The 16,266-nt window shown below is 37.6% G+C and overlaps 1 protein-coding gene across 9 annotated transcripts in view; it reads left to right on the plus strand.

Moving 5' to 3' along the window:
* CYLD (CYLD lysine 63 deubiquitinase) overlaps positions 1–16,266 on the plus strand; it is a 67,663-nt gene continuing 51,397 nt past the window's right edge. For 2 of the 9 annotated variants that reach the window (XM_045806761.2, XM_045806766.2), the window contains exons 1-5: positions 80–172; positions 722–799; positions 6,575–7,226; positions 8,451–8,753; positions 11,019–11,124. In XM_045806761.2, the coding sequence (XP_045662717.1) occupies positions 6,723–7,226; positions 8,451–8,753; positions 11,019–11,124 (913 nt within the window). In that variant the 5' untranslated portion in view covers positions 80–172; positions 722–799; positions 6,575–6,722. Of the gene's footprint in view, positions 173–721; positions 800–6,574; positions 7,227–8,450; positions 8,754–11,018; positions 11,125–16,266 lie in introns of all 9 variants that reach the window. The other 7 variants (XM_045806762.2, XM_045806765.2, XM_045806763.2 and 4 more) reach the window with 7 other exon arrangements.

The following is a 16,266-nucleotide window of genomic DNA, read 5'->3' on the forward strand; positions in this document are numbered from 1 at the left end:
CGGCTGGGCGGCTCGGAGGCGGGGCAGGTGGGGGCGGGCCCAGGTAGCAGGTTCGGCTGCGCCCGGGCCGCGCGTCGGAGGTAAATATTAAGGCGGTGGGTGTGGGGCGCCGGGGCCGGACTGGGAAGCGGGGTAGCGAGACTGGGGAAGGGGCGACGCCCCGCCGCCCGAGGTGAGTGAGTGAGCGGAAGACTGAGGCGGCGAGCAGCGGACGGCTGGGTCCCCTCGGGCGTCCCTCCCCGGCCCTGGGGCGCCTCCAGCCGCCGCCGCGGCCGTCGGGCCCTCGGCGCCGGCCCGTTAGTTGCCCTGGCCCGGAGCCGGCAAGGCCCGCGGGGTGCTGAGCCCGCTGACGTCAGCCCGGGCTTCCCCACCCCCGGGGCTTCCCCCCCACTCCCCTAGGCTTCCTGAGAGGGCTCCCGAGCCGTGGGAGCTTGGTCGCCGCCGCCGGGACCTTCGGAAGAGAGAAGACTTGGGGTGGGAGCGGCGCAGGAGTCCGTCTCCCCCGCCGGCCCCCCCCGTTTACAGATGGGGAAACTGAGGCACGGGCCGCTGGCCGGCTCCCGACGGCCCACATTGGCCTCGAGAACCCTGGGCTGTAGTGTCTCCTCTCTCCTAGCCGAGGGGATATCGATCGGTCGGTTTGGGGGTGTTTGTGGCTCCTGTCCAGGAAGAGCAGCGGGGTTCTGGCCTCGTTAATGGCGTGTTCTGCTTTTTCTTTCAGTTTCCCCCTTTCCAGGGTGAGGATGGTTTTCTACAACCTGGAGTTCTTTAGTTGAAAGGTGCGCTCTGTTGAAACAAGGTATTTTTTTCCTTCCTTTTTTTTTTTTTTTTTTTTTTAATAATCATGTTAACGATCTATGGGGAAATCGGGAAGTCTTGACAGAAGATAGTGTTCCTGGATTTGTTTCTCAGCTGGGTCAGCTGCCCGGTTATTCATGTACTTGGCATCTTTTCTATTCCACCCTGTGGCATTTGCATGTTTTAGGATGGTTGTCATCTTACAGCCACCAAGCCTTTCAGTCTCTCAGCCCCCACCATCCCTGCCCCCATCTTCTCCCCGGTCTCCCTGGAAAGTTGTATCCTTAGCTCAGCTAAGGAGCATTCCTTACCTTGCTTTTGAATTCGGGCTAATAGAGATCTTAATAAGATTGTTCTTTTGCAGTCATTGGCTCCCGGAGAAAAATCCAGGCCTTGAGGGAGGGTGTTCATTCAAGTGTTGGTTTTCTGCACACCCCCTCACGCCCCAAGTAGACTGAATGGCCCTGAGGATGAGGCTGCCAATTCCCCACTCGGTAGTGGGTGGACTTGAACTAGAACAGTATTAGGAGAAAATGATTTGCTGGGAATTCTTGTGGAAGTTCGTGTACTGTGAATGTTGATATCACCCAGAACATTCTCTAATGTTCTGCTGCAAAATGTTATAGTATTCCCATGAAGAAGGCTTCCTGTGGACGGTCACTTTTGTGAAGAGCTGATAAGACCAGGGCACTATTATATAAAACAAATATTGAGCAGCAGTGATTTTTGTGGTCTGGCACGCCCGAACCGTGATTTTGCTTGACTTACGCAAGTTCTTAGCATAAGAAGAAAGGAGTATTTATCCTATTCATCAAACGATTAGTATTTTGTTCCTGATTTCCATACTTTCTTCTTAAATTTGTCAAGGTATTTTCATCGGTTGCACAAAATTTATAGGCATCAAACATGGTGTGAAGATCTAGGAAACCAGTTTCAAATGAACCTCAAAACAGCTTGGTTTTGTAATTGTGAAATTTGTCTTGTTTCTTCTTGTGTGTGTTAACAATGCAGTGAGGGTAAACATTAGCCATTACTTCATTTCTTCTGAGAAGTAGTAGAGTATATATTTAAATATAAATATAAATATATTTATAACCCGGAAGATATGCTTTTAATCGCTTAAACGGTTAGGATGAGGAAATGGAATTTTGGCTTTCACTTTTATCACCTGAGTTAACCAAATCATTCGTTCATTTCACACGTACCGAATGCCCATTACCTGTCAGGCAGTGATTTGGCACTGGAAATACAAGAAGAAGGACTTGGGGAGTCCCCGGTTTGGAAGTGTAGTGGTCGGGCTTAACTGGAGGGAGCCTGCGGGGTTCCTTGTTCTTCTGCCATGCAGATACATGCAAGATGCAGGAGCCAGGCTCTTTTTTAACTTTGTAAATCCCACTTGTTTTAGGGACTGAATACTTGTGTGCTAAAGACACAGTATGTGAGGAAAGATAGAGCTGACTCTCTTTTCTAGTCATGGAATCTCTATTTTTTTTGTTTTTAGCTGTTGGGTGGTATAACAACTTACTCTTTCCGTGAGAGAGATTCTTCCTTAAAATGGTGATTGTTCTAGCTTTTTAGAGCTTTTGGAAAAAGTCTTGTGTGTCTTCTTTCTTTGGTATTCATGCTGACCTTCCTGTCTCTTTGCCATTTATAATTGGGGGCAGTATTTTAGTATTGTTAAGTTTTATTCTGATTTAGATAGCCTCCTGTGGTTTTTAGAACAACTTGGGATATTTGAGAAGATGCAAAAACGTTCTTGAATTAGATCTTTGTTTTCTCTAGTGAGGTTCTTTGAGCAGTATAACCTGATAGCTTGAGAATTAAAAAGACATTGTACTTTCTAGACAACCATTGTCAATTGTATGTAACTAATGCTGTTCATTTGTACTATATATGATCTTTTAGCATGTGGTAATTCTGACCTTTAATATTTTTGTATAAAACATATTTCTTGACCATCTTTGCATTGCATTGATAAGAAACTGATAAATATTTGCGTCTTTCAACCTTTGTCTTGGTTCAATGGCTTTATTTTAATACAGTTAAACTCGTTTGTTCAGAATCCAGACCCTCAGCAAGCTCAGATCACCAGATATATTTTCAAATCTTGTGACCTGAACCATTCTCTCATCTCGAATGCTGTCAAAGGAAAGGCCTTTTTCTGTTCAATAGGGTTTAGGGTTCAAAGTATCATAGCATTCCACCTCTTTGGTAATTTTCATTCAGTACTTAGAGTAATGATCAGGATATTCATAATCACTCAATTTTCCAGCCTGAAGTAAGTGCGAAGGCATTTAGATGAATCATTTGTGATATATTTACACTCAAAGTGAAGTATACTATTAGAGGCAATTTTAAACCAATTAGACCTGAAAGGTAGTAAGAGAACATAAAGTAGGGCAGTTATCGTATCTTAAATCTGCCATACTTCTCAGCACCTAACAGTGTGCTGAGTGCACAAAAATACTAACCAAACTAACAAACCTTGATTTATAAAGAACTCATTGACAATGTCATTTAAATCTTTCCCGTGTACTCTTTAGTTTTTATTGCTTAGGGTTCTTAAGACTTAATCTAACGGTTGTGCCTATTGCAGTGAAGGAAGAACGTTGTCGTTCTGTTCATTTCTACAGTGGAGGAAAGTCTCTTTATTAACCTATTTCTGCTGTAATGGCAGTATATTGAGATAGTCACGATCATTTAATTTATTATCTTGCATAGCTCTGGAGTCATAAAGTTCCCCATTCACTTTTCTCGAACTCTCAGTTGCAATGAAGAGAATCAGTGTTTAACATGGTAATTCCAAACTTAATTCTTCCTTAATGTGTGCTTTCTAAAAGAGGAAAGGCCACAGCCTTTTTATTTTGGGATAATGCTTTTGAAATGTTTTAGAAACTTTTGCTCTGGCTGTTCTAGAGGTCTAACACGACCCCTGCTTTTATCAAGGTGAGGCTCACTCCTGCTTGTGCTAACGCAGGTTAGAGCAAAGCTGTTCCTGGGTGTTCGCTGTAAAATATGGTTCTTAATAATGATGGTTAAATTGCTTTCCACCTTTTTTATAACCCAAAGGAGTTATATGAAATTTTACTGTGGACTGTCTCTTAAATGATTAGCAAAAAAAAACACTTTTGTAACCAAATTCATTTAAAACATAGCATCCTAATGCATTACGGACAGTAGTTTTATTTTGTCTTGGTAATATTTCATGACCCACTGGTGGGCTTTGTTTTAAATCATGACATGACTTGTTTAAGCTGGGGAACCAATGGAGTAGAAACCATGGGCATATAATATTAAGATGCAAGGATGTTCTTAATATTTGAAGGTGTAATTTTTAGGACTTTAAAAAAGTAATTTCTTCTCCAAATAGAATTACCATACTTGAAAAGCAATTTTTGGCCAAAAATATTTAAATACATTTATAAAAAGAACAACGCAACTCACTTCTTTAGAAGTTGCTTTGTGACGGTCTCAACCTTCTGGGAGTAACCCAGTCAGTGTCCATGCAGTAAAGCCTCTGCGCTTCACCCCTAAAAGGCTGTTCAGAATTTATGTATCCCTCTTTTAGTTATTGTTGTTATTGTTCTAAACACACAGACATATTTCATCCCCTGGCTTCTCAGAACTGATTAGAAGCAGTAAGGTGGAAAGCAACAAGGCCATGAAATGAGTCAAATGCACCCTGTAGGAGACCACAGAAAATGGCTGAGTGCAAGGGAAAATCAGGGACGGTAAATCTATAGAAAGCAGACACAGGAACTCAGAAAGCATAACGCCAAGCCTTTTAACAAAGTCACAAACATCTTTGCGTCTTGAGAGTCACATGAGAGTTTATATTCATATTAATAATTCGATGATTCAGAAAAGAATATTTCCTTGTTGACATTTGAGAAGAATTTTAGCCAGAAATAACAAATACTTCATTTTGGTACTTTAAAGGAATACAGCCACATTAAGGGTTTAGGTCTCTGGTTGGGTAGCCTTCAGGAGGGATTTTGTTTATAACGGTGCCAAGATAGGGGTTTCCACAGGTGTCTTATGTAAGTGGCAAGTATAAATTGATTCTGTTCCTGCCGAAGTAGACAGTGCCCTCAAGTGGAATTAAGACAAACACAGTATAAGGAAAGGGGAAAAAAAGAGAGAGAGAGAGAGAGAACCACTTTATACCAGCTCTGCCTCTTCCTTTACTAAGTGTTGCACATTATTTCAATAATGTTGGTTTAAAGGAATGCCAAACTTTTTATCCTGTCTCGGGTAACTTACGGGTCTCATTCTGGGTTGTAGAGGGACAGACTTTTAAAACAACTTGACCAGTTCTAGAGCGCCTCATTATCTAATGATGCATTCCATGTACAGATTTGACAGATTATGTAATCATTCAGTTACATTATTAAACTTAAAATTTGGTTCTTTAGTTTTAGGAGTATCTCTTTCTAAATTCCAAGAATAAAATAGATAAATATGATAGTGCTCTCAACTGCTTCTGTGAAATGGAATGGAAATGGATACCTCTGCCTCAAAGGAGGATGGAAGCTCGCCTGGGTGGCTCAGTCGGTTAAGCTTCTGACTCTTGATTTTGGTTCAGGTCATGATCTCAGGGTTGTGAGATCGAGCCCTGCGTTGGGCTCTGCACTAGGCATGGAGCCTGCTTAAGATTCTCTCTCTCTCTGTCCCTCTCCCTGTGCCCCACCCTACTCCCTCCCCAAAAAGAAGGATGGAATAAATAACTGTATTTAGAAACCAAATGGCCACACTCATGTGACAGAGAATACATAAGACCTTTTTTTTTCAGTAAGCTAATTAAAGATAATGAACTAAATCTTAATTTGATTTGATGAAATTGCGTTGTTTTTAACCATCAAAGTAGGGTTGAGAAGGCTATTTTAATTGTGGAAGATTAGTATTATAAAAATTTTAGATGAAAATTTGAAATTGAAAAAGAAATCTTTATGTATTCGTTTCTAGGATGACATAGTTAAAATTGTGGTATAAAAAGTTTTACATTTGTTACTGTATTACAGTTCTATTCCTTGTTATATAGTCCAAGTTTTAGTGGCTACAAAATTGATTTTTAAAGACATCTTTAACTATAATCAGATTTACAGTATCTGATTGAGATTTTGGGAAATTAAATGATGGCTCTGATTAAAAGATGAACATTTGCCTATCTAAGGACAAAACGTACATGATGAAGGAAGTGAAACTGGATCAGAGAGCAAATAAATGATCCACTCTCCAAATATGGAACGCAGATAAATGAATCATGGTTAAAGTTGCAAAATATGATTCATCATTTTTTTTGATAAAAGTTGTTTATTATAATAATTATGGTGGGTAACATTTTACTTAAACTGCGTGTACAGAAATAACAGCCTTTTTGATTTATGTGTGTTTTGCCCAAATACAGCAACTAATTCATTTAAGTGGAGTCTATTAAAAATGCTATTTTTTAAAGTTATAAAATGTATATGTATACTTAAATATGCATATAATGTTATCTGTTACTCAAATTTGATTTTGTAAATTTCATTGCCTTGGAAACAAACATTATCGTATTGTCTTTGAAGATATTTTACAACTGGATCTCCTTAATTAAAGATGCAAAATTACAGTGGATACAAGTAATATATGTCTTTTAACCTTTTTAGGTACTTTTGGAAGTATTTCATTTATGTGTGTGTTTTTACTAATCGAATGAGATCTTAAGAAGTCTTTAATCTTAATTTTAGCTCATGTAGAATAAAGTGTAAAGTTTTTTTTTTTGCTTGTCCTCCAGGCATTTTGCTTTGCTGTCTTTTTACAGCATGGACACCAAATTGCTAAAAACATGCTTTGGGACTGCCAGTGAATTTATCTTTTGCGGTTTTACTACAAACTTAGTAGTTCCCTTTTTTTTGAGTTAATATTTTGGAGTTAATGTCACAATGAGTTCAGGCTTATGGAGCCAAGAAAAAGTTACTTCACCCTACTGGGAAGAGCGGATTTTTTATTTGCTTCTTCAAGAATGCAGTGTTACAGACAAACAAACACAAAAGCTCCTTAAAGTACCAAAGGGGAGTATAGGACAGTATATCCAAGATCGTTCTGTGGGGCACTCGAGGATTCCTTCTGCAAAAGGCAAGAAAAATCAGATTGGATTAAAAATTTTAGAGCAACCACACGCAGTTCTCTTTGTTGATGAAAAGGATGTTGTAGAAATAAATGAAAAGTTCACAGAGTTGCTTTTGGCAATTACCAATTGTGAAGAGAGGTTCAGCCTGTTTAAGAACAGAAACAGACTAAGTAAAGGCCTCCAGATAGATGTGGGCTGCCCTGTGAAAGTACAGCTGAGATCTGGGGAAGAAAAATTTCCTGGAGTTGTGCGCTTCAGAGGACCCTTATTAGCAGAGAGGACAGTGTCGGGAATATTCTTTGGAGTAGAATTACTGGTAAGTTTGATAAACCGTTTTAGTGGGCTGTGTATGTGTGTGTGTTTCTGTGTATATTTGTATGCCCACAGGTATTTTTTTTTCCACTTTAAATACAACAAAAAAGTTTTTCCAGATATCTTCTATAATTTTTAATATTCGTAATTCTTAGGATTTACTTTCTAATGATAAATTGAGATGATGCAAAGATGATACATTGAAAACTTCTTAAAAAACAACCTACTGTGGTAGGAAATACACATAGGTTGTGTAATTATTCAGGGCTTTCAAATCTTAGAAATTTTAACCTTGTCTATGTTAAAAATGAACTCTACCAGTTATAATTGAATTACTCACCTCAAAAATTGTTAATTATCTTGTGACATTAGCATCTGTAGGTTTCTCAGTTTTTCTCAGTGTGTGCTACTAAGTAATGAAATGTAGCTGTAAGATTTTAGAAAAGTAAGGTGCAGCAATTTAAACGTTCCTCATAATATGTGTGAATATGGTCGCCCCTCATAATATATGTGAAAATCATCTTGGAATTTATTTCCACTAAAGAGAGAACCAAGAACTCTGTGATATATTTCCAAAATTAATATTAATTCTCAAGAACTTAAATGTCAGTTACATGTTTACATTCTTGCATATAGAATTTCATGCCTTATTTAGTGATTAAAGTTTTTAAAGCAGTGATTGTAAAACAGTTGGAGATTTGAATCCCAGTTATGCTATTTACTAGCTAGGTCGCCAGGTGACTTAACCAAGCTACTTCTCTAAATCTGCTTCCTCATCTGTAAAATAGTGAAACCAGTACATACCTTGAAGTGTTTTTGTGATATGCTGATTCAAGAGTTAGCACGGTGGCTGGCACATAGTAAGTACTCAGTAAATGGACCTAATGTTATCGTTATTTTAAAGTGAATTTTTTTTATGACAAAATTATTATTCAAATCACAGTGTAGAATCTAGCCAGGCTTTCTCACAGTGGAATTATGATTTTAAATTTAATTAATTAATTAATTAATTATATTTCAGCATCAGATATAGCTTCTTCTTTATTCTTTTTTAGACACTCGAAGTTCAACAACAGCTGTGAATAATTATATTTCTTGTATGTGTCATTTAGAATTTTCCCAGTGATTTCCCCAAAATCCCCAGAGTGGATCTTTTTACTTGTGGGTCATCTTTCTCCATCTCTTTATCTATCAATCATTTTTTTTTCCCCTCTCATTTGAAAACTAGGAAGAAGGTCGTGGCCAAGGTTTCACTGATGGGATATATCAAGGGAAACAGCTTTTTCAGTGTGATGAAGACTGTGGAGTATTTGTTGCGTTGGACAAGCTAGAAATCCTAGAAGATGATGACAATGGATTGGAAAGTGATTTTGCAGGTCCAGGGGACACAATGCAGATGGAACTTCCCCCTCTGGAAATAAACTCCAGAGTTTCTTTGAAGCTTGGAGAAACTATAGAGTCTGGCACAGTTATATTCTGTGATGTCTTGCCAGGAAAAGAAAGCTTAGGATATTTTGTTGGTGTGGACATGGTAAGAAACTTTTGGAGTATATTACCTTTGTGGGTATATCTGTTAGTTTTATGACCAATTTTTGGTACACATTAAGCACTTTGAATATTTAAAATGGACTAATTTGGAGTAATTAAAAAAAACCTTCTAATTTATCTTTGGTAAAGGAACATTGATATGGGACAGGAGTCTAGATATGGAGTAACACTTACACTTTTTCCAATTTGAATAAACTGGAATAATGTTTCAATCCTTAAATTTGCTCTACCATAGCTGACCAATAAACAGAAAAAAAAACACCGGAATGCATTACATGACGTCTTATTTTTCTTTATTTTACAAAGGTTTCTTTTTTCCCCTAGTCTGTGATTCTTTTTTTATAATATTTTGTAAAATCTTCTTGGCTGATCTAATTTTAATGAGTAGTGTGAACATCATTTATGGAAAATACCTACATGGAGGAAGAACGTATTGCTTTAGAGGAAAAGATGATTAGAGTATCTCTTTAAGATGTAATTCACTCAAAAAAATTTCTTTTCATTGTAGTAAAATATATGTTACATAAAATTTACCATTTTAACCATTTTTAAGTGTATAGTTACATGGCATTTAATTACATTCACATTGTTGTACATCCCGTATCTCCAGAGCTTTTCATCTTCCCAAACTGGAACTCTGTCCACATTAAATGCTAACTCCCATTCTTAGCTAGTATTCTACTGGTAGCCAGTATTCCACTTTCTGTCTCTGTGAATTTGCCTTTTCTAGGTACTTCCTATAGGTGGAATCCTACAGTATTTGTCCTTTTGTTCACTGTTTTGTGCCATTTTTAATGTTACCTTCCAATCATATTTGTTCATAATGGAAATATTCCAATATGGCAAAATGAATGTTACCTGTGGGCATCAAGAGAAGGAGAAGAAAGAGCCTGAGAACATTTTTATCACAGATTGGAACTATGGACAAGAGTTTGTTAGGTAGAAAGAAGTAACTCACACAGCATTATTAATCACTAGAATGAGTTGGGAGAGATCGTGACTAAGAGACTCTTGTACTCACGATGTTTTTAGTGATTATTTTTATCTACTCAGGCATACTTTTTGGTGGAGTATGAATGTTCTAGCATCAATTTATCTTGTGTTTAGAAATTCTAGGAAATTCTATTTGATACCTATTAGTTAGACAAACAGTACTATATTGTTTAGGCAAACATTTATTGAACATTTGCCACGTGAAAAGTTAGAGCCCGAGTAAAATGTGTGGGTCCCTCAGGATACCTAATAATAAAGCACACCTTTAATGTTTACTTAGAGGAGAGACAGTGAGCTGGGTGGAGGGAGGGTTGGAGAAAGAAGTCTGGGGTTAGTTTCCTTTGCTTCTGGTCATTTGGGCCTCATACTTGGTAAGAGCCCTGTAGGCCTTCCCCCTCCTTAGATGGCAGTCCTGAGGGTCATCTTGTTTCCTCGGAGCAGGCTGCCTGGAGCTTTGCCCCACCAGCTTCTCCCCCTGCCTCTGTCTATCCTTCAGTTGGCCAGTGCAAGTGTACAGTCCACACCCCTCTCATGTGCTCTTTGAAAGGAAAGTTCTGGCAAACGCAATATTCTTCATCTCCGTCTATTTCTGATGATAGCATGTTGTACACATTGGTGTCAGGGCAGTTGTCTGACTGGCTCATCTCTTGATGTAGCGCTGTGAGCAGCACTGTACTACTTCGTGCTACATTGGAATATGAAAGAATTAAATGTAAAAATGTATTTCGGTGGGAATTTTTACCTATCCATACAATGTCAAAAGAACAATAAAAAATAGATTTTCTATGTACAGAAGGGCATATAGGCGTTCAAAGGGAATATTTCAGTGCTCAGAGAGTATAGGAGTAATTAGAACAAGCTAGGCTTAATTGGGGGCAGATTTCTGGGTGAAACAATGTATTATTAATAAATCTTCCTATGTAGATGGGTGTTACCATGTAGACTAGCATTCATTGTCCTGTAAAGTATGACGAATACTTTCAATTTCTTGCTCATCTATGAATAAGAATAACTTGGTTATTCTTGGGTCTCATTTTTTACCAAAACAGAAACAAAAACCAAATAAACAAAAACAAACAAAAACTTTATTACTTAATTACTGTGAATATATTTCTGATATATTCTTTTTTCTTTTAGGAAAAATAATTGGCCAGTGTAAAATCTTTTGGAAGATCCTTTTCTGGAAAATACAGATTTTCATACTCATGTTTTATCGAGCAGGGTTTAAAACTTCATTCTATTACTTGATTTCTAGGATAATCCTATTGGCAATTGGGATGGCAGATTTGATGGAGTGCAGCTTTGTAGTTTTGCAAGTGTTGAAAGTACAATTCTCTTGCACATCAATGATATCATCCCAGGTATGTTTTCTTTGTGTTATATATATTATGTTTGTATTAACATAAGGCAGAGTTTCTAAGCTGTATTCTGTTATGAGGATGTAAATACAAGCTTCAAGATGCATTTTTTGGAACTGGACTTTTTATATTATGGGATTGTTATTAAATACAATATCCTTTCTTACCCCCAAGTGAAAACAACACTTAAAGATTTTTATTTCCCAAAGTCGGTGAGTGTGGGGTGACATTTTTGACTTTTGACATCATTGACTTTTCATCACCTGGTTGTTCTGAGTGGGAGAAGAAAGCCCTTTCTGATCATTAGAAGGGTCGGATAATACAACGAGTGAGAGGCTGGTTTAGACTAGAAGCCTTTAAGCAGAAGTTGGTCATGTAACGTGATCTGATCTACTGTGGAGAGGATTCTTGCTGGATACCCTACGAGATTTCTTCCAGTTTTGAGGTAGTGTAATTGATCAGGCTTCATGGCTCTATAGTCAGAAATAGATCACTCATCCTTACACTGTAAAAAAACCAAACTTTAAGGAGCTCCTGGATGGCACAGTCGATTGTGTCTGACTCTTGGTTTCGGCTCAGGCCATGATCTCACAGTCGTGAGATGCAGCCCTACGTTGGGCTCTGCGCTCAGCATGAATCTGCTTGAGATTCTCCCTCCCTCTCCCTCTGCCCCTCCTGCGCGTGCTTTCTCTCTCGCTCTCAAATAAATAAGTAAATCTTAAAAAAAAAAAAAAACCAAAACCCAATCCATCAAGCAGCCTTTTATTTTTACCTCAAACACGTGGCACCTAATAGCTGCTATCTACTAGTTAATAAATTCCTATTGATGGTGAAATCAACAGCATCTTTCCCCTGCTCTTAGTAGAATTCCATTCACAGGCTAGTCAGTTGTTGGTATGTTAATATGAAACTGACAGGCATTCAGAGGTGGTGCTTTTTATTGAGCATTACGCAACTATGAATAAATGTCAGAAAGCCTACGTTCAGTAGCCACCAATGTATGAATCCATGAATTAGAGGACTTGTACTTCTTTACATTCCTGACAAATTTATTAGGTCTTAATTGTTCCCATTTTGCTGATAAAAAAAACTGGGGCTTAGCTAGGGCTGAGGTGGGCTAGGATCCAGTAAGTGGTAGAGCCGGAATTCAAATCCAGACCTGTCTGATTATAAAGCTCTGTTCTTTTTAGTACCTCCTCACCCCACATCCTGTGTGTACACTTCGGATGTGAAGACTTGCATAGAAAAGCACACTTCTCAGCCTCAGATGGATACTTGGGAATATTGTTTCCATGGAGATGTATTTTGTCTCTACTTCTATAAAAGCTGAATTTTACTATAGCTGGGATCATAACCAAACAAAGTGATTTTTCTGCTTCCAGTGTTTTTCCCTTCTTCCTAAATTTGACACAGAACACTTTTGAGTTCCCCACAGGTCATTTCAGGTCCTCGGTATCTTTTTTTGTAAAAATGAAGGGGCTAATGCTAGATGGTCCTTAGGATTCCTTCTAGCCTGCACTGTTAGCCCTTCTTGTTCCCTGTTGGCTTGGCAAGTAATAGATGCTTGTTTTGCTGAGTGAGGAAATGCTTTCTACTTTAGCTCTTAGTTTTATAGCAAGAGTACGTTAATGTAATTGGAAGTATGGGATTCAAATAATAGCTGTATTTCGATTTTGCTTTGTAAAAGTCTGACATACGTGGCTTTCCTTGAATTTTAGACTGAACATTCCTATACCTATGACCTAGATTCTACAATGGACATTTTATTGTACTTGCTTTCTCATATATCCATCCCTCTATCCATGCCCTAATCCATTTTATTTTTGTATGCATTTCAGAGTAAGTTACAGACATCAGTATACTTCCTCTTTAAAAACTAGAGAGGAGTTTGGGGGTTTTTTCCTTTTGAGATAAAAGACATATATGTAATGAAATGCATGTTGTGTCATTTGAGTTTTGACTAATGCATATACCCTTGACTTAGAAACCCTTATGAAATCACTAAAATAACTTCTAATAAGAAAAATATTTATATATCTCAAATCAAAATAATAAAAAAAGTACAGTGAAATATCTCATTTCCATTCTGTCCCTCCACTTCAGTTGCCTCCATACTCCATCCCTTGCCTCCCACTGCTAACTATTTTTAGTAGTTTCTTGTGTATCTTTCTAGAATTTTTTTATACAATATAAATACATATTTTCCCTTCCCTTTTTATATTAAAAAATATAGTATTTACACTATCCTGCACCTTGCTTTATTCTCTTAAATTTATAGCTTGTAGCTCTTTGTTTATCTGAGTAGAAAAGTTCTTGTTTTTTTTTTTTTTACAGTGTATTATTTTCCATCGTGTTTATTTAACCAGATTCCTACTGATGTATATTTGGATTGTTTCTAACTTTTTACCATTACAAACAGTGCTGTGATAACCTTGTCTATGTATGTTTCCCACATGTGCTAGCAAATCGATAGGACAGATTCCCAGAAGTAGGGTTGTTTGGTGAAAAGGTCCGTGTGTCTGTTTTGTTCTAGATATTACTAAATTGCCTTAAGCAGTGTATATAACAGTTTATATTCTTACCAGAAGAATAGGAGGGTGATGTTTTTTATATACTTACCATGAGAATATGTTGTTAAATTTTTCTTCTAGTTTGAGAGGTGAAACATATATTTCAGTATAGTTTTAATTTCCATTTTTCTTATGAATGTGGTTAAGCATCTTTTCATATGAATAAGGGCAGTTTGTATTTTTCTTTCTGTGAGCTGTATATTCATACCTTGTCTTTTTAAAAATTCCATTATCGGTCTTTTTTCTTACCAGTTTCTTTTTTATGTGTTAGGGAAGTGAACTCTTTTGTGATATGAGATGTAAATGTTCCCTACTTGGAACTCTCATTTATCATTAGTCCTTTTTATCTGGTTGCCCTCATTTTTAAAAGTTGTGGTAAGAAAAACGTAACAATATTTACCATTTTAACCATTTGTAGGTGTACAATTCAGTGACATTAAATACATTTACTGTGATGTGAAACCATCACCACTATCTATTTCAAGACCTTTTTCATCATCTCAAACAGAAACTCTATACCTATTAAGAAACACTCCGCCTTCCTCCCTTCCCTCAGCCTCTGGTAACTTCTATTCTCTACTTTATGTCTTTATGAATTTGCTTATTCTCGATACTTCATATAAGTGGAATCATATAGTATTTGCCCTTTGTAAATGTCTTACTTGGCTTTAGGTGTTTTTTCCGTGCAGAATTTAAAAATTTTTACATAGTTGAATTATCAGATTTGTTTAATGGCATGTATATTTCGAGTTACTCTAAGGTTATAAAGTAATTTCCCCATGTTTTCTTCCAATACTCTTGTGGTTTTATCATATTTTTATTTCACGTGGTGTATAATGTGGTCTATGGATCCAGTTTAGTCCCTCCCCCAGATAGCTACCCGGTTATCCCAACATTTTTGATTAAAAAGTTTATCTTTAGTGGCTCAGTCGGTTAAGCGTCTGCCTTCCACTCAGGTCATGATCCCAGGGTCCTGGGATCAAGCCCCGCATTGGGCTCCCTGCTCAGCAGAGAGCCTGCTTCTCCCTCTCCCCACTCATGCTTTCTCTTTTGTTCTCTCTCTCTCAAATAAATAAATAAAATTTTTAAAATAGTTCATCTTTTCCTACTCCTTTGAGATGCCACTTTTACCATACTCAATTCCCACATATACTATGATGTATTTATGGACTTTCTATTCTGTCTGCTCATGCTTCATTCAGTACCACCTTGTTTTTAACGATTCTTTATGTTTTTGTGGGAGCACTAGTCCTGCCTCATTGCTCTTCTGAATTTTCCTGCTAGTCCACATTGTCTTCTTAAAAGGTTAATAGGCACATTTAAGTCTATAATCCACCTAGATTTGATTTTGTGTAGGATGTGAGGGACACATACCCAATTTGATCTACCATGCTTGCTGTGTATAAGTCCAGTTTCAGCATACAATACATGGATCTCTTTCTGGGCTCTACTCTTCCCCTACACTAAGACCACTAGGCCTTCATTATCCTAGTTTGACAAGAAGCCTTCTAGCTGTAAGAGTACATTTCCTCTCTTGTTCTTTCTCGTAGTGAGTGTCTTGGCTGTTGTTGGCCCATGCCTCTTCATTGTCGGTTTGACAATCGACTTCTAAAATGTGATGGGGAGAGTTCCATTGGGATTTTGATTCGAACTGTAGTTAACCTATAGAATCATTTGAGGAGAACTGACATTCTTATCGTATTGAAATTTCTAATATGTGAACATTGCATTACCTTTCATTTATTTAATCTCTTTTTAGTAAAATTGTATGTTTCTCCATTTCTTGCATGCATTCTGATACGTTGTAAAGTAAAACATATTTTCTAACAATTTTTTGTGATACATAGAGATACAGTCAACTTCAAAAAACAGTTGTATTGAAATCTAATTCACATACCATATAATCCCTTCATTTAAGGTATACCATTTAGTGTATTTTAGTGTATTTACGGATACATGCAGTCATCACTATAGTCAGTTGTACAACATTCCCATCACCTCACGAAGAAACCCTGTCCTTTTTTAGCTATTCCTTCATGATCCCTTCCTGCTCCTTAATCCTAACTGACCACTAATCCACTTTCTGTCTCTGTATGTTTGTCTATTCTGGACATTTCATAGAAATAGAATCATGCAATATATGGTCTTTTGTGACTGGATTCCTTCGCTTAGCCCAACGTTTTCAGGGTTCATCTACGTTGTAGCACGTTTCAGTACTTGACTCCTTTTTATGCCTGCGTCGTATCCCATCATATGGATGTACCACATTTTATGTATCCATTTGTTGATGGACACCTGAGTTCCTAACACCTTTTGCCATATACAGTGCTGCCACAACATTCACGTACAAGTTTTCATGTGGATATATGCTTTCAGTTTTCTGGGCATATATCTGGGAGTGGAATTGCTGGCTCATTTGGTAACTCTGTGTTTAATCATTAGTGGAACTGTCAGACTGTTTTCCAAAGCGGTTTGCATCACTTTACATTCTTACAGCACTGTGTAAGGGTTCTGACTTCTTCACATCCTTGCCAACGTTTATTATTATCTGAGTTTTTTGTTCTGCCCATCCTAG

Source organism: Ursus americanus, chromosome 21, assembly GCF_024610735.1.
Source record: "Ursus americanus isolate L20-20 chromosome 21, mUrsAme1.1.p, whole genome shotgun sequence".
In the NCBI taxonomy this organism is placed as follows: domain Eukaryota; kingdom Metazoa; phylum Chordata; class Mammalia; order Carnivora; family Ursidae; genus Ursus; species Ursus americanus.